This window comes from Dipodomys merriami, unplaced genomic scaffold (assembly GCF_024711535.1).
Source record: "Dipodomys merriami isolate MVZ:Mamm:240054 unplaced genomic scaffold, mDipMer1.0.p SCAF_1, whole genome shotgun sequence".
In the NCBI taxonomy this organism is placed as follows: Eukaryota; Metazoa; Chordata; class Mammalia; order Rodentia; family Heteromyidae; genus Dipodomys; species Dipodomys merriami.
The window spans coordinates 122,125,874-122,150,935 of NW_027202270.1; the positions used below are offsets into that span (position 1 = coordinate 122,125,874).

At 41.3% G+C, this 25,062-nt stretch overlaps 1 protein-coding gene and 1 pseudogene across 5 annotated transcripts in view; both read left to right on the plus strand.

Annotated features, from left to right (window-relative positions):
* Ston2 (stonin 2) overlaps nt 1-25,062 on the plus strand; it is a 143,680-nt gene that overhangs the window by 103,753 nt on the left and 14,865 nt on the right. For all 5 annotated transcript variants that reach the window (XM_070028470.1, XM_070028452.1, XM_070028461.1 and 2 more), the window contains one exon: nt 21,725-23,563. In XM_070028470.1, the coding sequence (XP_069884571.1) occupies nt 21,725-23,563 (1,839 nt within the window). The remainder of the gene's footprint in view (nt 1-21,724; nt 23,564-25,062) is intronic.
* On the plus strand, nt 20,319-20,481 carry LOC138834884 (U6 spliceosomal RNA; annotated as a pseudogene).

The window sequence follows — 25,062 nt, forward strand, 5'->3', positions numbered from 1 at the left end:
CCTTGACCCCATCCCTCCTTAGCTGTGTGTCGTCATCTGTTAAAGGAGATAATGGTAGTACCTATTTTACTGGGTTATTGGAAGGATCAAGTGAGAAAATCTACATAAAGTACTTAAAACAGTACAGCAGAAAATCATTCTTGGGTACAGTACCTATATTGCTCACCATGTAAGATGTGCAAGGGGAATGTAAGAAAACCCAAGTCAGGTATACCTAAACTAAATGTCTGAAATCTGAAATGCTCTAAAGTCCTGAGCATTAGGTCCTGTCTTGACACTACAGGGGAGAAATTTCATATTTGACTTTATATCCCAAGTATTTGAAATAATGTATCAAATTACCTTCAGGCTACATGTATAGGATGTATATGAAATGTATAAGTATATGTATCTAAGTACATGTTTATAAATATACATATATAAGGTATATGTGAATTTTCGGTTTAGACTTTAGACCCATAGCTGAGATATCTCATTTTTATATTTATAAATATCCCAAAATCGGGGCGGGGGGTGGGGAATCCCAAACTCACAATATTCCTGGTCCCAAACATTTTAGATGAGAGGCACTCAACCTAAACTAGTCTTATGGAGTTTATAATCATTATTAGAAAAGGTATATAAAAGCTGGGCACCGGTGGCTCATGCCTATAATCCTAGCTGCTCAGAAGGCTGAGGTCTGAGGATCAAGGTTCAAAGCCAGCCAGGGCAGGAAAGTCCATGAGACTCTTATCTCCAATAAACCACTAGAAAGCAGGAAGTGGCGCTGTGGCTCAAGTGGTGGAGTGCTAGCCTTGAGCTGAAGAGCACAGGGACAGCGTGCAAGCCTAGAGTTCAAGCTCCACAGACTGACGAAGAGGAAGGAGGAGGAGGAGGAGGAAGAGGAACATAAAACAATAGTTGACTTTACAAAGAATATTAGGACATTTTAAATGGATGATATAGGCAAGAAAAGCAGAACTTCAACAGAATGATTGATTTATGTAAGTTAGAATGTTCTGCGCAAAGCTCATAGAATTGCTAGAACTTGGAATTATAGTTGCAGGGGATGGGGGGGAGTTACTGGAAAGAAGCATAAGGGATCTTGTTGATTACCAGTCATAATGATGTTCTACGCTCACCTGTGAAAATTTACAAGCCATGCGCTAGGACATGTGCACTTTATTGAATTTGTGTGTTCTACTTTAAGTAGATGAATAGAGAGGTGAAGCCTAGTTGATTTTTTACTCTAACAGATACTTAAGCTCTGTGAATTCTGTTTTCTTCATACAGATTATAAGACCTCTTGTAGGGTTGTCATGAGGATTTATCCATCAAATTTACTTAGAATACCTAGTTCAGAATGAGACAGTACAAAGTATTTCATACATCTGAAGGATTCATAGTGGGAAGAGGGAAACAAACTGACACAGACCTTTCCTGTCAAGACTTGAAGCGTCTGTTATGGTTTTTTGCTTTGTTCAGGCAATGACCCCTGTCCTTATTGTGAGTGGACCTGTGACAATGTGTCATTGTGGAAGTACAGTGCAAAGGGCACTTCTGTGTATGAGAGCTTGACACTTGTCCCCACATAGGAAGCTATGGTTGGCTTCCTTTTCCTGTGTTTACTCTAAGCTACACCTGCAAGTTAAGTACAGTACCTGATTCAGGTGTGCATCCAGTAAATATGGATTGGATGCCAGCTACATGGAGCCACTGGATTAGACTCTGACCAGAGTACATAATCATGATTACAAGCAGGGAAAAAAAAAAAAATAAGTGAAACATTGAAGCCGTAGCCTTCAAGTCACTTAGTTTAGTAACAATGTATACATGTTTCTTGGGTGTGAGTGATACATTTTTCCTTCTTTTTTTTTTCTTGTCCTCAATCAGTATGTATTATTTCATATTCTAATTCAAGTCCCTTTTCCTCTCCCTCCCCCTCTCCTCCCCTCTTCTTTCTCGCTCCCCACCGCCTTCCTCTCTCTGTCTTTCCCTCTCTCTGTTTCTCTCACTGGGCTTCATTCCATATAACAAGCTCAAATCCATTTGACATGGCATCTGTCCAACAAAAACAATCAATTCATAGCATACATTTTCTCTTTGTTCCCCATCCCCCTACAAAACCATTAATGGCGGTGCATTATGTTAATTATTGTTGCAAATGCAACCATTTATTAGGTGTCTATGCAGTGCACTTTGCTTGCTACTTGACCACATTATCTGTGACTATCACAGTCTCCCACAGGGCATCATTCACTTCATAGGTGAGGCTTAGAGACTTAAATAACTTTCCTAACATCACCGCATCCTATTTGTGGTATAGTGCAAACCCACACTCTTACCCTGTATCATTCTCCTTATAGAGCTGTTTTGCTGAACTTATTAGATAATATAAACATCCTTCTGCGTCAATGTTCTGTCAGCTTATGCACCTACAAACCATTGTGGTCGCAGAAATTGGCACCTTGACTCTGGCATTGTGGCCATACAGTTCTTTTAATAATTCTAGTTCCCCTGGAATATCACAAAGAGCCAGTCATCCTTGCAAAAAAATTCTGATCTCTTATTTTAGAATTCCTTAATATTCAACAGCTCTAACGTGCTTTAACACCAGAAGGGATAGGGGTATGCCATTATCTATATTAAAATCTCAGATACAACTGAGCCTTCTCATCGCTACAGGAAGAACCTATGCATTTTGAGAAAGATCTACCATTTCAGTCCTAGCTTACTGGACTGTCTTTCTCAAATTGATTTCATATTTATTGCTATCCTCTATTCAGGGTACTTGTGGGCACATAGTGGAGTTGGTTGCTGCTAAAGGTGAGTACTGCCATGAGCACAGAGTAGGCAGCTGGTCAGACAAATGCTTATGCTGTGAATGGTTGTTAGAGCCAGCATAGTCTAGATTTTACCTGTCCTAGTCTCTGACCTTCTCATACCACTTCAACTTATTCTATATGGCCATAGTATGTATTGGGCTCCAATCATGGAGATAGGTCATAGGTCAAAGGCCAGCAAATTAGCATAAGTTTAAAATATCATCTCATACTTTTTAGCCTCAGAAATTTAGGGTTGTTGTTTTGGGAGGCAGGCCTTTTTGGAGATTGACACGAGTTTATCTCAGATAACATTTGTTGTCACTATGACTAAGGCCAGTTATTTATGTTGCTAGAGAGTTACTGTAGAGTACTGTAAGGTTACTATAAATTGTTTCTTATGTTTGCGTTTAGACCTTTACAGATATTTTTTCCCTCAGTTCCCACAGTCACCCTTCATGTTCTTGGATAATTATTTCCATAAATGTGAATACACAGCTGGCATCCCAACCAAGTGTATGTAGTGAGCACTTGGCTGTGCTTGAGGCATTCTGGCTTTTGTCCTATTACCCAAGTGGAATGTCAGCTTCTTTGCCAGCTTGGCTTCAGCTATCCAGGCAGAATGTGACAGTCATTTCCTTTTGGGGTTCACACAGCACTTTTTATATACCTGTAAGATCACTTTATATGGTGCTGTGATCACTTTAACCATATTGTAATTGGTCGTATATCCTACTCTTTCCTTTGTTAGATTCTGAACTTATTAAAGACACTGTCAGGGGATTGTTCCTATTTTACATTTGGTCTATCATATGCCTGATAAATCTCATGTAGTGGCAGGACTGCGTTAAATCTTGATTCTATCCTCAGCATGTGTTACATTGCCTGGTAGCAAATAGAGTATGTTCAATTAATATTGAATAAATATGATCTTGCACTCTGTTTTTCTTCTATGAATTTTTTTCATATTTTTAATTTTTATTTTGTTGTAAAGATGCTGTACAGAGGGGTTACAGATACATGAGTAAGATGATAATTACATTTCTTGTAGAACATTGTTACCCCCTCCTTTGTTTTTCTTCTTCTATCCCTTCCCTTCTCCACATCCTTCACTCCCCTCCCCCCTGCCCAAAGTTGTAAAGTTCATGTTCAACATAGTGTGAGTATCATTGTTGCAATGGGTCATCCTGTGTCCTTGTTTCAGCATTTTGTTATTCCCCTTCCCCTCCCCATATTATTAGATAAATATATATGTAGTATATATATTGTATATACTGTATATATATAACATGTATATATATATATAGTGTGTGTGTGTATATATATATATATATATATATATATATATACACACACACACACACACACACAAGGTGCAGAGTACCAAAATCAAATCTTCTATGAATCGTGTTAAGTTGAAACTGAGTGCAATTTTCTGGTTTTCTTTTTCTTTTTAAAGATTTTAGCTTTCATATCGATTTGTATATTGATATGATGATATATCAGAATATTATTCTATATATAAAGAGAAGAAAGGGTTAAGGCATGCTACTCTTTTCAGTATGGATATCCAGTTGTTCCAACACATTGTATTGAAGACTTCCTTTTCTGTTGAATTGACAATACCTATGTCAGAATATGATTGTATTATGTAATGGTTTACTTCTAGACTCTTCTGTTCCACTGATCTGGTTATTATTTCTATTCTCCTATGTAACTACCACAGAGCATAGTGAATCTTGAAATTTGGTGAAGTCTACCAACATATTTTTCTTTAAGAATGTTTTGGCTATTGACACACTTGGATAGATAGTGACAATCTGTCAAAACACAAATAAATGAAAAAAATAAGGCCTGGGATTTTTATTGGGAATTCTATTGATTCAACTTCAGAACCTTTTTCATCACAACAATTTTAAGTATGTAAATCCCAGGAACATGAAATTACTCCATTTTTGTGGATCTTAAGACCTTAATACATTTGTTCACTTATTAGTTTTATGGTTTTGTTCATATTCTTAGATTTTTCTGTATGAAATCACTGTGAATAAACATAGCTCTACGTCTGTCTTTTACTTTTTATTTCTTTCCTTATTATAATACCTAAGAAATGTTATATAATACCAAATAGAAGTGATGAAGTGGGGAACACATTCGGTATTGAACCATTATCATGTCAGCTGAGGAAATTCTCTTCTTACCTTACTGAGAGGTTTGTTTTTAATCACTCATGGATAGTAAGATTTATTAGTTTTTTTTACACTTATTAACATAGTGTCACAATATATTTCTGCACCACATATTTCTTTTTTTGGGGGGGGGTCAGGTCATGAACTCTGGGCCTGGGTGCTGCCCGTCAGCTCTTCAGCTCAAGGCTAGCACTCTACCACTTGAGCCACAGTGCCACTTCCAGCTTTTTTTTTTTCTGCTTATGTGGTGCTGAGGAATCGAACCCAGCATTGATGGTCCAGACATGCTGTGTGATGCTGTGTGTGTGTGTGTGTGTGTGTGTGTGTGTGTGTGTGTGTGTGTGTGTGTGTGTGTGTGTGTGTGTGTGTGTGTGTGTGTGTGTGTGTGTGTGTGTGTGTGTGTGTGTGTGTGTGTGTGTGTGTGTGTGCGCGCGCGCGCGCTGGTACTAGGGCTTTAAGTCAAGGCCTGGGTTCTGTCCTTTAGCTTTTTCACTCAAGGCTAGTGCTCTATCACTGGAGCCACAGCTACATTTCTGGGTTTCAGAGGGAAGTTTTTGGTGGTTAATTGGAGATAAGTGTCTTACAGACTTTCCTGCCTGGGATAGCTTCAAACCTCAATTCTCAGAACGTAGCCTCCTGAGTAGCTAGGATATCACCCATTGTCACCAGCTCTTGGCATGCCTTTTTTTTTTTTTTTTAATGTAAAGATGCTGTACAGAGGGGTTACAGTTACATGAGTAAGGCAATGAGTCCATTTCTTGTCAAGCATTGGTACCCCCTCCCTTGTTGTTCTCCCACTATCCCTTCCCTCTCCCACTTCCTTTACTCCTCCCCTTGGTATGCATTTTTAAAGAGACTTCCATGATACAGTACCATGCATCATTTGATGTCACCAGACTCCCATAGTGAACTTAGAGCACTTTGGGCTGTTATTTTAGCTTCTATTTCATCCCTCTTCTTTATAATACAGATGTCTCTTATTGTGACTACAGTGGAATTGTAGGTGATTTTTATTTCTTTTACTTATCTATACTTTCTTTTTTATTTTATTTATTTATTTATTTTTTGGTTGGTCATGGGGCTTGAACTCTCGGCCTGGACACTGTCCCTCAGCTCTTCAGCTCAAGACTAGCAATCTACCACTTGAGCCACAGTACCACTTCTGGTTTTCTGTTGCTTTATTGGTAATAAACTAACAATAAAATTGTCCAAACAGAAGCTCTCTTTTCCTTACTCTCATGTTTGTTAAATATCAAATCACCTATCAGTTTGGTTTATGCCTTCAAAGAGTCTCATGGATGTTCCTGCCCAGGCTGGCTTTGAACCGCGATCTTCAGATCTCAGCCTCCTGAATAGCTAGGATCATAGGCGTGAGCCACGGGTGCCCAGCTCCATACTTTCTTCAATGGCAAGAATTTTGTATTTTAAAGGTTTTAGAAGTTCCATGTAAGATCAGTTAGACTTTAGAAGGCACCAAAGTGGTCCAGATATGCTCCAGAAGTTAACATCATCTCAGAAGGGTTAGCAAATTTAATCTCAAATTAAATACATGGAAGAAGAAAAACTGACATAGGAATGAACAAAGTATATATGCACATGTCCTTTTACATGTCCCTTGACACTCTTAAGAAGTGTCTTTTAAGTTTCTTAAGAAATCTTGAGATTTTAAACATGATACTTACATTCTTGCTCTAAATATTTTGGATACTATTTATTCTTTGATAACAATGCTTATCAAATTCATACTGATTTATGTCTGCTCTTAAAGCATAGAAATTTTTACACTCCAACTGGAGATATAGCTCCATTGTAGAGCATGTACTTGTCATGTACAATGCCCTGGGTTTAAGCTCAAGCACAGAGAGAGACAGAGAGAGAGAGAGAGACAGACAGACAGACAGAGAGACAGAGAGACAGAGAGACAGAGAGAGAGAGAGAGATTCCATCTATATAATTCATGCTCTTCAAAAGCAAATCTCTGTAATTTGAATTGTGCAAGCATATTTATAAGTTTCTTATTTAGTGGTAGGCTGACAGTACCACTTTTATGTCCCTTTTCTTTCATATATGCAGAGAAGTGGGCCAATCTGTGTGTTTGCCTACAAAGGCTATTCACGTTGATCCCTAGGAAGTGTCCTCAATATAGGACACAAAGGCTACTACTTTTTTTTTTTTTTTTTTTTTTGTCAGTAGTGGGGCCTGAACTCTGGGCCTGTGCGCTGTCCCTCAGCTCTTCAGCTCAAGGCAAGTGCTCTCCCACTTGAGCTACAGCGCCACTTCTGGTTTTCTGGTGGTTTATTGGAGATAGGAGTCTCACAGTCTCTCCTGCCCGGGCTGGCTTTGAACCGCGATCTTCAGATCTCAGCCTCCTGAGTAGCTAGGATTACAGGCGTGAGCCACCAGCGCCTGGCAAGGCTACTACTTTTAAAGAGTAGAAGGCAGCATGTTTGTCAACATTACATGGAATGTCACAGCTGGACAAGAAGCTTTAGATTAGAAAACAGCAGTCCTGATACCATTACCTCATGTCTGTTTACTGAAGTCTCTGACTTTAAATGTCAACAAAAACCAAATTTACTCCATGAAAATAAATCATGAGGATCAGTCATCCTTTATCCAATCTCTCACTTCATTACTTTTTACTACCCTGTGTGCTCCCACAGAAGCAGCCAACTCTTGCATATACATTCTACAGTCAACATATTTTAATGGTCAGCCTTCCAAACTTTTTGAGCAGAAATAACTATGGTCTCTGAGAGACTATTGAAATGGCTACAATCTCATTGAGATAGATACAATCTATACTCTCGTTACAGATCTATAGTTAGTATAGACAAGTTTAGATTAAGTATATTTGCAAATAAATATTCTAATACTGTTTTCTAATTTTATGGTTATATATCTCTAAGATGTAATAACTGCCCTCTTGGGACAGACTCAGATTAGACAAGAAAGGTAGAAATTATTTGGAACCTAAAACTCACTATTTGAATAGTAGTTACAGGCCTACTTAACTATACAGTGATTGTACACTATTGAACGTTCAGAAGTGTGTTCACGATTTGATTCATATTTGCTTCTAAACAACTGTTGACTAGAATTTATGATTATTCTGTTATAGTGAGGTAATTGATAAAATAGCTTTTGGGAGAGCCAAGAATAGACACAAAACCAACTGTTCCATGCTTTATCAAAAGGTCCACAATGCCAGATGTCTCTCCAAGATCTTCCCCCAAAAGAATATTGACTCTATGCAAAAATTATCATATATGTTTTCTCTCCATATACTGTGTGTGTGTGTGTGTGTGTGTGTGTGTGTGTGTGTGTGTGTGTGTGTGTGTGTGAACACAGTCCTGGAACCAACTTAAGGGACCAATATTTTCATTATTTCTGTTTTCCAGTTGAGGGAACTAAGGCCACATTGGTTTAAGTAACTCACTCAAGGCTACAAAGCTAGAAAATGTTATAGGCAGGATATAAATGTAAAGCCCATTGTCCCAACCACTTGGCAATACAGTTGGGCCTGTCTACTTCCCACATAGTTATTCCTAGGTTCACAGGCCACTGATGGCAATTTTCCAATTAGAATCTCTGAGGAGAAAAAAAAAAAACAACCTACTTTCCTCAAATTTATAGAGTTTGTAGCATAATCTTATGTTCTTTAGGTAATAATAATACAGTCTGTCTCCTTATGTGAAAAGGAGAGTAGACAGGATCAAAAGAGCTGAAACATTTTTGCTCATTAACCAGACAAGTTTGAAGGTTCTAGGAATTTGTATCTGCCCAAGGTTGCCACAAGAATCTTTTCATTTGTCTTGTCTAGCTGCTAAGGAGCTGGCATTACAAATTGAATTTGTTCTAAAGATCTAGTAGCTTACAGAATCAAAAGAAAAGTTCAGAGTTTGGGGATTTGCTACATCAGCTTTTACATCCCTAAATTTAGTGGCCTAAGAAAAAATTATTTGTTCTCAAATGATTCTGCAAATCAGATTGATCTCTAAGCCCTATATGTGACTTAGATTATCCCAGGGACTCAGTCATGTGTGAGCAGTCAGTTGCCTGTTAGGTACCATGTCAATCCTCCAATGCCCCATATCCCCTGGAAGGCCACACATAAAATGGTCTCGGGGTCCAAGCGCAGCAAAAAAAAAAAAAAAAATTTAAAAAAATTAAAAAGGGCAAACTTCTATGGACAAGTACTTTTCAACTTTCTGCTTGCAGTTTGTGAATTCATCTTTGATTAAAGAAGATCATGTGACGCAACAGTCAGTGGCAGAGAGGACTGCCCAATAGCATAGAGATGAAAAACATCTATAGGCTTTGTTAGTGTCTTCCACACATGGCCAGGGACATTAGAAGCTCTGTGTGTCTGTGTGTGTGTTCATAAGGATAGAATTCTCTTCTCTGTCTCAAGAAAAGAGAGAAAAAGAGCAACAGGAAAGAGTGGCAAAGAGGAAGGGAAGAAGTGGAAGAGAAATGGAAGAGGAGATGTGGAGAAGAAAAGGGCACATTTGCTGTAATGTTAGTAATGCCTCTGAAATAGGTCAAGAGCTCATAAGAATCCCCTCCTGGTGGTCATTACTGTGTGTTCATTGGGCACTGGGTGTGTATCTAAGAAAGGGACATAAAAAGAATGGTTTTCTGAGTTAAGGCCACATTATTCCTGGTCATGGCAACAATTACAACAATTTTCTCAGGAATCAGAAGCCTAGTGTTAAAACATTCTAGAGCCAGGCATCAATGGCTCACGCCTGTAATCTTCACGCCTGTAATCTTAGCTACTCAGGAGACTGAGAGCTGAGGATCATATTTCAAAGCCAGCCCGGGGAAGGAAAGCCCATGAGACTCTTATCTCCAATAAACCACCAGAAAACCAGAAGTGGCACTGTGGCTCAAGTGCTAGATTGCTAGCCTTGAGCTGAAGAGCTGAGGAATAGCACCCAGGCCCAGAGTTCAAGACCCACCACCAAACAAAACAAACAAACAAACAAAAATCTAGAAAGAAGAGTAGCAGTGGTGTTTGTTTTATTTAGATCCCAGGCAAGAGGAAAAGTCCAGATTGTAGGTACTGTAACATTCTCAAGAACGTAAGAGTATTCATATAGCAGAGCCAGGTCATTCTGATTCTAGACGTTGTTTATCTTCCTTTGCCTTGTCCTGACCCTTAACAGGTAGTGGGGATTAGTATGGGGCCAGGAAATCAACCCAGCATTAATATGAACCATTCTTAAACTAGAATTTCCTTTATGAGCCTGTGTCCACCTAGGAGGCATTTGTATGTTCATGTATTTATGCTGAAAGAAGAGCATGTTGTAGCAAGTCAGGAGAATGCTGAGTAAATGAGTCATCTGAGAATAACTTTACAAATTACTTGAAAACTTTGAGAGATTTGAGAGTACAGCTAGATTTCTACAGGCTAGAATAAATCTATTGAGATGCTAAGCATCAGATGTTTTCCCATTTTTCAAAGATTTTCTTAACTAAATATATTTATAGTTTTATTAACTGCATCCATCATCAGTCTGTAAGAATGTCTCTTTTGATCTTGCTAAGAGAGAGATAAGTACTAAAATAAAATCAAATTATCAAATCCAAACTCGATTGGAAAGAAGTGGCCTATTGTATACACAAGTTGTTCGTGGTTTTGTTGTTGTTATTGTTTCTGACTTAAAGAAAAATGAGCTTTGGGTAATGTAAGTGGAAAAAAAAATCTTCAGATCCTTTTAGTTTATAGGAAGCATCCCTTACCTTCCTGTGGGTGAGATTAGCACCCCCAACAAGTTTCTCCAATTTCTTCAACAAGCAAGATTATGACCTAGCAAAGGGCGGGGGGGGGGGGGGGGGGAGGAAGTCAGTGAGACTTGATTCAGACTCAGTCAGACTGTCTGTTATTTTCAGCCCTAGTATACAAAACCACAAGCTTATGTAATAATGTGTGAGAGCTTCCCCACTCCAGGCAATTCCCCTCCCACTAGCACCTTGATTAAATTTACGGACCCATCTTCCCCCCATCTCTGGGGTTCAACAAGAATCAAACTTCCAGTGTGCTCTATAATACAGTGGCACTACTAAAACTGTTTTAGGACAGTGAAATAGAGGATTTTGCTGAGTACACTTAAAGTAAGTATGTTCCCTTATAGTACTTCACCTTCTTTTTTTGGTCAATGGTGGGGCTTGAATTCAGGGCCTAGGCACTGTACCTAAGCTTTTTATGCTCAAAGTTAGCACTTTACCACTTGAGATACAGCACTGTTTTTCTTCTTTTTTCTTTTCTTTTTCTTTTTCTTGCTTGCTTTGTTTGCTTTTTTTGTTGGTCATGGGGCTTGAACTCTGGGCCTAGGCGCTGTCCCTCAGCTCTTCAGCTTAAGGAGAGTGCTCTACCACTTGAGCCACAACACCACTTCTCAGTGGTTTATTGGAATTAAGAGTCTCATGGATGTTCCTGCCTGGGCTGGCTTTGAACTGCAATCCTCAGATCTCAGCCTCCTGAGTAGCTAGGATTATAGGCGTCAGCCACTGGCACCATTTTTCTGATGGCCAATTGGAGATAAGAGTTTCATGGACTTCCCTGCCTGGGCTAGCTTCGAACTATGATCATCAGATCTCAGCCTCCTGAATAGCTAAGATTACAGGTGTGAGCCACCAGGGCCGAGTTAGTATGTATTTTCAATCAGGAGAGACAGATGAGATTCCTAAGCTCCACTCTGAGCATCAGAAGGCATGGGTCTGTGCCCAGGTGTATATAGTCTATGGCTCACATGTGGAAATAAGACATTGAAGTGTGGGCTGGGAAGGTGGCTCAGTGGTAGAGTGCTTGCCTTGCATGCATGAGGCCCTGGGTTCGATTCCTCAGCACCACATAAGCAAAAAGAAAAAAGCCAGAAGTGGCGCTGTGGCTCAAGTGGTAGAGCGCTAGCCTTGAGTTGAAGAGCTAAGGGACAGTGTCCAGGCCCAGAGTTCAGGCCCCATAACCGGACCCAAAAAAAAAAAAAAGACATTGAAGTGTTATTTATAAATAGGATGATGGGCCCCAGCTCTGCAGGCCCATACACTGATTGATAGGATCTTAGCAGGTTCGCCATTGTGCTTGGATGTTTGCTAGTCATTTGTAAGTCTGGTCCTCTCCTCTGTGCCCTATCATGTGTAAATATCACAGTGTACAAGCAACTTATACTAATTCAATTTAGAGAACAAAAAACAAGAGCTTGTGAAGCCACGTACCAGTAGCTCATACCTTTAATCCTAGCTACTCAGGAGGCTGAGATCTGAGGATTGTAGTTTGAAGCCAGCCCAGTCAAGAAAGTCCATGAGACTCTTACCTCCAATTAACCACCAAAAGCCCGAAGTGGAGCTGTGGTTCAAGTGGTAGTATACTAGAGTTGAACACAAAAGTTTAGATGCAGCACTAAAGTTCTGAGTTCAAGCCCTGGGACCACCGTGTGCATGTGCGCATACACACACACACACACACACACACACACACACACACACACACACACACACACACACACACACACACACACACACACACACACACACACACACACACACACACACACACACACACACACACACACACACACACACACACACACACACACACACACACACACACACACAGCTTGTAAAGATAGTATGCTCTTTCTTCATTGCAGTTATCGCTCTAGGAATCTTCCTGTAATTGCCTAAAACCTAGTTTTACCTGTTTGCCCAAATGGCAAGAGGCTTTTAGAAGCCCAAGAGGCTCTTAGAAATTGATACTCTCGACCAAGTGCAACACCGAGGTTAAGTTCTCCTCACCCTGCTTTAGGATGTATTGTTCACCCTAGTCCTTCACTGAAATGTGGAAGCTTGGCTGTTTCTCCATCCCTCGGGGATACAGAAATCACTTTGACTTGACGAGTGTGGTGTGTCCCAGGCCGTTTCTGGGATGTATCCCCACAGGGCAGCCAGGAGAAGGAGCGTGGAGGTGCGGAGGAGTGAGTGAGGCTTCTGTAACAGTGGGCAGGCAGTCCTCGTCAGTCCTGCTCATTGGAGCATGGACATTACAATCCTGTCACTTCTCTAGGATTTGCCAGTGCTCCTCCAGGAAGTACTTTTCCTTAAGCTCAGTCCTGATACCTCGTGGGCATAAGAACTAGGCTCACCATTCTCCCCTATAGGATCTTCTCTTCGAAGCTTGAAACACAAGAGCCCTTTCTGCTGCTTCACATACCTTAGAGTTTAATGATCCATCAGCAGACCTTCACAGAGCATGAAAATGACTCACACCCTAGAAACCACTCAGTGTACTGCTGTGTGGTAAGTCCATATGAATATGGGCAAACAACAATTTTTTTTTGCTAGGATAATGAAAAATAAATTTTAAAATGCAAGTTAGGATCTGAGCGCTGATGACTCTTGTCTGTAATCCTAGCTACTCTGGAGGCTGAGACCTAAGGATCATGGTTCAAAACCAACCCAGGGAGGGAAGTCCATGAGTCTTTTATTTTGAATTAACCACCAAAACATTGAAAGTAGAGAGGTGACTCAAATGGCAAAGAACTAGCCTTGAGCAAAAAAGCTTACCAACAGCTCCCAGGCCCTAAATTCAAACCCCAGGACCTGAAGAAAAAAATTAAAAAAGCAAGTTAGGGTCTCATCATTAGTCTTATTGAATATTTTGATACAGAAAATGTTAAACTAATTTATAAAGCCAAATACTGGCTTTGTCAGTTTATTATAGATGGTAGAATCTATCCTTGCCCCTTGCTTAGGCGCAGGTACAGTTCTCAGTTCTCTCTAAGTTGGTGAATGGAGCTCTCATCTAAAATAATGTGAGAAACTGACATTTAAAAAAAAAAGGCATATGGCTGGGTGCTGTGGCTCATGCCTGTAATCCTAGCTACTCAGAAGGCTGAGATCTGAGGATCGAGGTTCAAAGCCAGTCCAGGCAGGAAAGTCCATGAATTCTAATCTCCAATTAACCACTAGAAAGCCAGAAGTGGCACAAAGTGGTAGAATGCTATCCTTGAGCAAAAGTACTATTAAGTCAGGAGGCACTAAGCCCAGTTCAGTTGAAGTGGTTACAAGAAAAATAGCAAGTCTGGGGGCTGGGAAGGTGGCTCAGTGGTAGAGCGCTTGCCTTGCATGCCTGAGGCCCTGGGTTTGATTCCTCAGCACCACATAAGCAAAAAGAAAAAAGCTGGAAGTGGAGCTGTGGCTCAAGTGGTAGAGCACTAGCCTTGAGCTGAAGAGCTGAGGGACAGCGCCCAGACCCAGAGTTCAGGCCCCACGACTGGACCCCCCACCCAAAAAAAAAAGAAAAATAGCAAGTCCAAAATCTGAACATAAGAAAAAACTTAAAAACATGAACAATGGTTAAACAGAGGCAAAAGTTTAGAACCAGGGAGAAAAGACTGAGTATTGGTTGGCATATGAGGGTATCCACCGGCAACCTGCAAGAAGTAGAATATCCCTCGGCGGTTCTTGCTCTTCTGTGTGTTGGGTTTGCCAGTCTTAATAACTAGGGAAGAAGTAGAAAGGCAAACTGGACCATTCTATGGGAAATGGTGCTCAGTATGGTTTCATAGATTCCTTCAGTAAGTGAAAACAGAACGTAGTGTCTTCCTAGAGATTCTGGGAAGTAATGGTAAATGGTAGTTTGATGCATTCGCCTCTTAGATTTGGGGATATCTCTGACCAGGTAACTTTGCCGGCATGAAAGCTTTCTCTCTCCTGGACATCACTGAAGACAGATGAGGACAGACTGGCTCTGCTTTTTATTTGTGTTCTCAGCATGTTTTAGGCCAGCACTCTTCTCACCTGCGCATTAGGGGATAATGTTGCCTCACCTTTTGCTCAAAGACTTCACTATATAAATAGATGTTAATCATTGTTTAATTAATGTCTTTTCCCTGTTGCACGAAACCCCTAAGAAGCTGAATGTCAAGATAACATTTGGGGCTGGGAAGGTGGCTCAGTGGTAGAGTGCTTGCCTTGCATGCAGGAAGCCCTGAGTTTGATTCCTCAGCACCACATAAACAGAAGTGGGAAGTGGCGCTGTGGCTCAAGTGGTAGAGTGTTTGCCTTGAGCTGATGAGCTGAGGGACAGTGCCCAGGCCCAGAGTTCAAGACCCATGACCAAAAAAAAAAAAGATAACTCTTGACAACTCCAAAAGTTATGGGGGAAAGTAAATTTTAACTTAATAAACGTTAAGGAAACAACAGAATTAATGAAAATCCAAATGAGTGCGTCACTGAGCCACAGTCTGCTCAGCAAAATGAAGAGACTAGTTAAGTTTTACTATGTTGAAGGTCTTTTCAAGCAGCCTGTGCTGAGACTCACACCTATATTCCTAGCTACACAGGAGGCTGAGATGTGAGGATTATGGTTTACGCAGACAAATCTGAGAGACTCTTATCTCCAATTAAGCAGCAAAAAGCTGGGACTAGAGGCATGAATCAACCATGAGTAAAAAAGACAAGCAACAGCATAAAGCTCTGAGGTTAAGCCCCAGTACCAGAACAAAAGAAAAAAAAATCTCTTTAACCACAAAAAAGTTTTATGAAGCTGGGCACTGGAGGCTCACACCTGTAATTCTAGTTTCTCAGGAGACTGAGATCTGAGGATCTCAGTTCAAAGCCAATCCAGGCAGAAAAGTCCATAAGATTCTTGGTTTGTTTTGTTTTGTTTTGTTTTTTGGGTCCGGTCGTGGGGCCTGAACTCTGGGCCTGGGCGCTGTCCCTCAGCTCTTCAGCTCAAGGCTAGTGCTCTACCTCTTGAGCCACAGAGCCACTTCCAGCTTTTTTCTTTTTGCTTACGTGGTACTGAGGAATGGAACCCAGGGCCTCATGCATGCAAGGCAAGCGCTCTACCACTGAGCCACCTTCCCAGCCCATAAGATTCTTATCTCCAATAAACCACCCAGAAAAAGCCAGAAGTAGTGCTGTGGCTGAAGTGGTAGAAGGCTAAGTGGTGCAGCGGCCTGGCTCTGAATTCAACCAAGACTGGCAAAAAAAAAAAAGTTTTATGTTCCTTTTTTACTTTACAGATTGCCTTAAAAATATTTAACTATCTTTTGTGTTGCAGGTTTTAAGCATAGTCTCATGTATTTCAGTATATTCTCTTTAGTAGGCTGATTGGAATGTGACTGCCATTTCATGTTGACCTAAGAATATTTATTCTTGCCACTCCCGGTAAGTTTCAGCAAATATCTCTCCATAACTTTTATTTTTTTCATTTATTTCATTGTTTATTTTTTGCCAGTCCTGGGGTTTAAACTCAGGCCTTGGCACTGTCCCTGAGCTTCTTTTGCTCAAGGTTAACACTCTTCCACTTGAGCCACAGCTCCACTTCCAGCTTTTTTTGCTTATATAGTGCTGAAGAATTGAACCCTGGGCTTCATGCAAGCTAGGCAAGCACTCTACAACTAAGCCACATTCCCAGCCCTCTCCATAACTTTTAACAAGTTAGTTTAACAAATGGGAAAAAGAAGATGGCAAAATAGCTTCTTTTGACATCCTTAATTGCCATTGTAATCACTTCATTTAGTATAATTTTTGAGAACTTAGAACAGATTGTGGTCTAACATTAAAGAACTCACTGATTCTCTTTAGTCTGCATTAGTAAAAATACCAGGAACCTCGTAGGAACTGAAATTTTTCCCTGAGGTACAGGAGAACCTAATCTTCACAGATGACTTTTGTTGGGCAGGAACCCAGCTCATAGCACCAAACCAATTTGGATGTAGGAAGTGGAAGAGATAGTAATTAAACAAATGTTGAATCTTTGGTTTAGGTTTCATTTTAATGAGTCAGTAAAATGGAATTGTGGGTAATAGTTAACTTTGTAGTCAAGATAATTAGCTTTTGCTTGTTTCTTATTGGAAAAATGTGCCAGGCTTTTGTTTCCCCTCATTGCTGCTACCACTGGCCTCACCAGTTGGTCATAACTGTGTGAGGAAAGATATAATTGCTGCTTTCTCAACAGACTGCTGTTAAGCTGCTTGTGTCTTTTCTTTAAGGTTAATTTGTAATTGGAATAAGGGTGTGTTTTGCCCTGTGACCAAGATAACATTGTTTTTAAAAGAAAGAAAACATTTTAAAATTTTTATCTGCCTCTTACTCCATCTAAGACATTTGTTTTCAGTAACAAAGCATTATAAAATATTGCATTTGTATACTTTCTAACACGTGCATACTTTGTATAATAAATGTAGCTTTCCAGTATCAGTAGTAAGAGCAACTTACATCCACTGAACTTTTATTATTTGTCAGCCAAGTAGTGCTTAATATTTTCCTGAAACCATTGGTGGAAAAACTGAGGCACAGGGAAATTAAAATTGCCCAAAGTGACATAACTAGTAAACTGCCAATATATAATGGAAACACAGGCCATCTGAATTCAGATTGAAAGTTCTTATTTTTATCCACTCAATTCAGTATGTCCTGGTCAATTTCCATGTGAGTAAACATATATCAAGAGCATTGTCTCAATGGCAACAAGGGATTCCATTTTAAGGATATAACAATTTATATAACCAGTCTCCCATTGTTGAGCATTTAGGTTGTTTACAATTTTTCAGGACTCCAAACATTGCCATGATAAACATCTACACTGTACATTGTTGCATGTTTGTCTTAGAATAAACTAATAACAGATTCGTGAGTCCTCTGCCAGGTACCACTGGCTTATACCTGTAATTCTGGCTGCTCAGGAGACTGAAATCTGAGAATGATAGTTTCAAAGCCACGCTGGCCAGGAAAGACTGTGACACTTTTATCTCCAATTAACCACCCAAAAAGCCAGAAGTGGAGCTGTGGCTCACGTGGTAGGGTGCTAGCCTTGAGCAATAAAGCTCAGGGGCAGCACCTAGACTCTGAGTCAAGCCCCATAACTAGGAGAAAAAAGGCAGGATCTTATTTTATTCTTGAGCCAACCTGGACTGCAATCCTCTTATTTGTGTTTCCTGGTTTGGCACTAGGATGACAAGCACTTACCGCTGTAACCGTCATTTTGCTTCCCCTACAGTTGGAAAGGACAAGTGCCACCACAATGCCTGGACATTGGTTGAACTATAGACTCATTTATGTTCATGCCTGTACTGGTCTCTAATCATGATCCCTCAGTCTCTAGCTGGGATTGAACTACTGTGCCCAGCCTAAATTCTGAAAAAAAGAAAGTTGCTTTTCTCAGTTCTCTAGGGAGGCTGATCACCTGTTCCACTGAGGTGACTATATTTTACTCAGGGTTACGTTGTTGCTCTTAGCTTTAAATAATAATAATAATAATATAGTAAGTATATAAAATGTAAATACTATAGACCTAGATAGTTTCTTGATCACTTTCCTTTCATTTTCCACACAATAAATCACATATACATAAAGAAAAGTGAATTTTCATTTTTACTTGTTGTGCATATGTGTGTGCTGGTCCTGGGCACAATAGAACCTGGGTTCTCTCCCTGAGCTTTTGTGTGCAAGGCTAGCTCTCTACCACTTGAGCCACTGCTCCACTTTCAGCTTTTTTGGTGATTAATTGGAGCTAAGAATCTCATGGGCTTTTCTGCCTGGGCAGGCTTTGAACCACGATCCTTAGATCTCAGTCTCCTGAGTAGCTAGGAATACAGGCATGAGTCACTATTTCCTGGCTCATTATTACTTTTAAGGTGCTTTGAAAGGCTTTTGCAGTGCTGTACATCTAGGAAGTACTGTATACTCATTGTTGCTGGTATAGATCTGGATCTACTCATGTGTGTACTCATGTGTTCATCTTACCTTTTCAAAGACATTTCCCAAGGAAACTGCTGTCTGTTTAAATACACTTCTTGGAAGAGTGGATGACAAGCCAACCATTCCATCCATGGATAATTACCTGTGCAATTCTGTGTGACATTGCAGGTTTGATATAGCTGGGTATAGTATGCCTGAAGGATGAGCCAGGCAATCAGAAAACTCAACCTTTGAATGTCCATTGCCCTTTGATTCCAAATGGCCAGCAATGGACCTGGTGGGTGAAAGGGTGGCACAGATTCCTATGTGCATCCTTCCAAAGACAAGGAAAGCGAAAGAGCTACTCCAAAGCAAAGTTTCTTTTCCCACTCAATCATCAACCTTTACTATCTACAGTCTACCAAACAGCTTTTACCTGTGCCTTGCCTTCATCAGAATCCCTCCCTTCCTGCTTTCTGAAGGCTTCATGTCCTCCTTCCTTCCCACAACTTGCAGACACATAGATCCCTGTGCTACCAAAAACTGTTTGGATTGTTCCTCATCAAGATTCAAGACTCTGTTGCTTTTTTTTTTTTTTTTATCATAAAATAAGTAAAACCCAAGATGGAAATTTTAGGGTAAAAAAGAGGTGGTATCATGAGATTGTTATCATATCATCATTATAACATTGTTCTTATGTTATTCTAAACTTGTAAACATTTTAGTGTCTGGGACTTATTTTACTATATGCCTCAATTTTTTTTTAATTTTTATTTTTTGTGCCCATTGTGAGGTCTGGACTCAGGGCCTAGACACTGTCCCTAAGGGTTTTTGTTTTTTTGTTTGTTTTTGTGAGTTGTGGGGCTTGAACTCTGGGTCTGGGCCCTGTCCCTTAGCTCTTCAGCTCAAGGTGAGCTTTCTACTACTTGAACCACACCATTTCTGCTTTTCTGGTGGTTTATTGGAGATAAGAGTCTCACGGACTTTCCTGCTCCGGCTGGCTTTGAACCGGGATCCTCAGATCTCAGCCTCCTGAGTAGCGAGGATTACAGGCGAGAGCCACCAGCACCAGCTTTTTTTTTTTTTGAGTACATTCTTATTTCTTTTTTTATCCTTTTATTGTAAAGGTAATGTACAACTCATGTAACTGTAACCTCTTTTACAATATCTTTACAATAAAAATATATATTAAAGAAAAGGTGATGTGGGGGGGGGGGGTTACAGTTACAGTTACATAAGTAAGGTAATGAGTTCATTTCTTTTCGAACAGTGTTACCTCCTCCCTCATTTTATCTCATTCTTCCTTCCCTCCCTTCCAAGTTGTAAAGTTCATTTCCAACATAGTGTCTAGTGCGTATCACTTTGTCCCTCCGTTTCTGTGATTCCCCTTCCAAATCAAATAAACTTATATAAGACAAAGGGTACAGAAATCAAGCACGGTGACAACAAGGAATAGATAAACTAAAGGGGAGAGACAGACAGACAGAGAGACAGACAGAGACAGACAGAGAGGAAGGAAGGAAGGAAGGAAGGAAGGAAGGAAGGAAAGAAGGAAGGAAGGAAGGAAGGAAGGAAGGAAGGAAGGAAGGAAGGAAGGAAGGAAGGAAGGAAAAGAGAGAGAGAGAAAAACCGAGCAGTGCTCATTTCGGCAGCACATATACTAAAATTGGAAGGATACAGAGAAGATCAGCATGATCTTCATTACCTTTACAATAAAAGGATAAAAAAAGAAATAAGAATGTACTCATCGCATGATGCGCAAGAATGACACGCAAATTGGTGAAGCATTCCATATTTTTAAATAAACCCATCACATTTGGAACATAAAAAAAAAAAAAAGAAAGAAACCGAGCAAACTGCAAATGGTACACTAGAAAAACCTCTTGTTTCCGTTTCTTGGAGTTTATTCACCCAGTTGTTGAGTGTTTAAAATCATTCCTTTTATTTTCTCTATGACAAATAATGCTAAGTTCTTCCAACTTGAATTTGGATTTGTTCCCTTGGGGTAGAATTGCTAAGCCATTGTTGATGAGTATTTGTGAGACCATCAGTGGAAACTGCCACCAGCTCTTCAGAGTGTTTATAGCAATTTAGGCTCACAGAAGGTGGGGGGGGGGGGGCGGGGGGCGGTGCCAGTGGCTCACGCCTGTAATCCTAGCTACTCAGGAGGCTGCAATCTGAGGATTGCAGTTCAAAGCCAGCTAGGGCAGGAAACTCCATGAGACTCTTATCTCCAATAAACTACCAGAACACCAGAAGTGGCACTGTAGCTCAAGTGGTAGAGCACTAGCCTTGAGCTGAAAAGCTGAAGGACAGTGCTCAGGCCCAGAGTTCAAGCCCTATGACCAAAAAAAAAAAAAAAAGAAGGTGGGAATGTATTTAGTGTTCTATCATGGAGCCTGTCCTTTTCACTAAATGATAAAAACTTTTAAAAATCACTGCTTTTTTGGCTTAATTTTAACTTTTCTTACTCTTGGTGAGATTGGATATTTTCCATGTGCTTATTTGACAATTAAGTTTCTTTCATGAGACATCTCTTTATGTCCCTTCATATTGGAGTTTGATGTTTTTCTTATTCACTTGTATGAGCTTATTACATGCATATTAAGGATGTTAACATTGTCTTTAATGTGTATTGACCACAATTAGGCTAGAATTCTTTTCACTCTATTGTTTGCAATTATATCTTGTCTTAATGAGGTCAATTGTTATCATTTTACATAGAAAGTCATTTTCAGTGTTTAAATATTAATGATACATACTTCAGAGCTAAGTACAGAAAACATCTGTTCGAGGCCTTGGTCTTTCTAGTTAGTGCTTCTGTTTTGATAGCCTTGTATACCCAATGCATTTCATGTCATGGTCCTTCTGGTGTGCTCATTACAAAATTCTGAGGTCTGCATCCATGCCATGCACTTGAGATAGGAATAAGTCGCTTTGGCATTTACTGGGGTTCTAAATAAAACTCAAACTGCCCCTTATTCCCCTGCTTTAGGTTCTCATAACTCCAGACGTCCTGAATGGTTCTCTTTTTCCTTGTAGACAATTCCTCCTCCCTCCAGGAAGATGAAGAAGTAGAGGTGGAAACCATTAGCTGGCAGGCCAGCAGGCCAGCCATGAACGGGCACCCTGCCCCTCCAGTGACTTCTGCGCGCTTCCCCAGCTGGGTCACTTTTGATGACAATGAAGTCCACTGCACTTTGCCACCCGTCACCTCCCCTTTGAAGCCAAGTACACCACCACCTTCTGCATCTGTGACCTCAGACATACCTTATAACTCAACCCGGTCATTTAAGAGGGACCGTCCCAAGAGTACGTTGATGAACTTCTCCAAAGCTCAGAAGCTGGACATTTCCTCCTTGAACCGCCCACCTTCCATAACTGAGGCACCGCCGTGGAGGGCAACCAATCCCTTCCTGAATGAGACTCTACAGGATGTCGAGCCCTCCCCTATCAACCCATTCAGTGCTTTCTTTGAGGAACAGGAGCGGCGTTCCCAAAATAGTTCCATTTCCAGTACCACTGGCAAAAGCCAAAGAGATTCTCTCATTGTCATCTACCAGGATGCCATCAGTTTTGATGATTCTAGCAAAACTCAATCCCACTCTGATGCTGTGGAAAAACTCAAACAACTCCAAATTGATGACCCTGATCACTTGGGCAGCACAACACTACCTGACGATGACCCAGCAGCCTGGGTTCAACTGGACGCTCACCTGCCTGGGTCAGCTGTGTCCCAGCCCAGGGATGGGTGGTCAATGATGCTGAGGATCCCTGAGAAGAAAAACATCATGTCCTCCAGGCACTGGGGACCAATCTACATCAAACTGACTGACAGTGGTTTCCTGCAGCTATATTATGAACAGGGCCTAGAAAAACCATTCCGTGAGTTCAAGCTGGAGATCTGCCATGACGTTTCAGAACCCCGGCTTCAAAACTACGACGAGAATGGGAGGATCCACAGTTTGCGGATAGATCGTGTCACTTACAAGGAGAAGAAGAAATACCAGCCCAAACCCGCTGTGACCCACACCGCAGAGCGGGAGCAAGTGATTAAGCTGGGCACCACCAATTACGACGACTTCCTGAGCTTCATCCGCGCAGTTCAGGACCGTCTCATGGATCTGCCTGTCTTGTCAATGGACTTGAGCACTGTTGGCTTGAACTACCTGGAAGAAGAGATTACGGTGGATGTCAGAGATGAATTCACCGGTATTGTGAGCAAAGGCGAAAACCAGATCCTCCAGCACCATGTCTTGACTCGGATCCATATCCTGAGTTTTCTCTCTGGGTTGGCAGAGTGTCGCTTGGGCCTCAATGATATCCTCATCAAAGGCAATGAGATTGTTTCTCGACAGGACATCATGCCCACCACCACCAGCAAGTGGATCAAGCTCCATGAGTGCCGCTTCCATGGGTGTGTGGACGAGGAGGTCTTCAACAGCTCTCGTGTTATTCTGTTCAACCCTTTGGATGCATGCCGGTTTGAACTAATGCGGTTCAGGACCGTGTTTGCTGAAAAGACTTTGCCCTTCACCCTCAGGACGGCAGCCAGCATCAACGGGGCAGAGGTGGAGGTGCAGAGCTGGCTGAGGATGTCAACCGGCTTCTCCTCTAACCGCGACCCCCTCACTCAGGTTCCCTGTGAGAATGTAATGGTTCGTTACCCAGTGCCTAGTGAGTGGGTGAAAAACTTCCGAAGGGAAAGTGTCCTGGGGGAAAAGTCTTTGAAAGCCAAAGTGAACCGGGGAGCAAGTTTTGGCTCAACTAGTATCTCGGGCTCCGAGCCTGTCATGAGAGTAACTCTGGGAACTGCCAAATATGAGCATGCCTTCAACTCCATTGTGTGGAGGATAAACCGACTGCCCGACAAAAACTCAGGTGGGTAGTTTCTCCTGTGGAGAACAGTCACGTGTTTGCTGAGGAGCTGGGATTCACTTTCCACATCCTATCTCTGTATGAAGAGATTTTTCTCATAGTGTGGCAGGGAAGGTGATGGAGGGGGAGAGAGGTGGAAAAGTACAAGTATTTGTTTGCATGAAGTAATAAGTGTAGTGACCCAATTCATGACATCTTTTCACCCCTTATTATCATACATAGTCCATAACGAGCTGTATTGTTCTGCTCAGCTGAGCTGCAAGCTTCTTCTCAATTTGTGTTCCTTTGGGGCTCATTGGAGCATTAGCTACAGGGCAGGAAGCAGTCCATTCTCAGATCCTGGAAAATGCGTGGGTTCCAAAGAGATCTTTCTGACAATGCCCTGGATAAAAGAGAAAGGACTGGCTTATATGCAATCTTACATGCATGTGAGAGTTCTGAGTCCAGTTACTCAAACTCAGAGCTTGGCTCGGGACTCAGAGATGGAAAAGAGACTAAAGATCTGGCAGACTATGAGATCCAAGAGGGCCATCATGCTACCAGACAAAAAGCAAAGGAAGGAATGTTTGATGGAAACAATTGCCAATCATTTCCTAGCCAGTTGCCCTGCTCTTAGCCCTAAAGGATGCTGCTGTGCTTGATTGATCCCACCACAATTACTTTCCTCTGGTAACAGTCAAGGAAAGGACAGGCTGAGGCAGCAGGCAAAGCAGCTCTAATCACTTCATGTTCTTCGAGTGTGGCTAACTGTGGCAGGCAACAAGCCCAGGATCCTCAGAACCACAAACCACTTCTCCTCTTGTTTATAATAAATTATGTCCATGTCTTCACCAAAGCAGATTTGCTAGTTAGGGAGAGAGAATAAGGCTTGGGGGGAAAAAATCCTGATTGAAATATGGAGCCAGGCCTTTTTCCATTCTCACCATTAAATCCTTACCGTGTGTTCAGAGTATTCATCTGCTGCTTCAATTGTGGAGTGTCTGTTACCGTATCCTGGTATCCAGGATGGATTGGATGTGACAGCAGCAGGCAGTACAGTCTGCTCGACGCCCCAGGCTGTCCCGGGGAGTGGGCACACACCAGGCACTCTGTGTCAGACACTGGGTGTAGCAGGGCAAACTGAAGAGACAATTGGACCTCTGTGTCTGCTGCTGTCTATTTCTAAACTGACAGAATTGTACAAACCAAGGCTTCCTCTCTGTGCTTGCTTATTCATTGCCCCCTGAAATCAGCTCTGCATTATTCTCTTGGTGACTGCACTGTAATTTGTGTCTCAGCCATAGACCCCATCCGGCTTGACAGAGGAAAAGAGAACCCCTGATTCTCTTTTGGATACAAGCCTTTGTGAGGACAGAGCCGTGGAATGGCTGTATTTTCAAGCTGGAAAGGGTCCTTAGTCAAACCTCTCCATGCTACAAATGAAAATGAAGGCCCAGAAAGCAACATTACTCTTCTAAAGCCACACAGCCATACCCCAAATCCTCTTCATAGGGAAGGCTGAT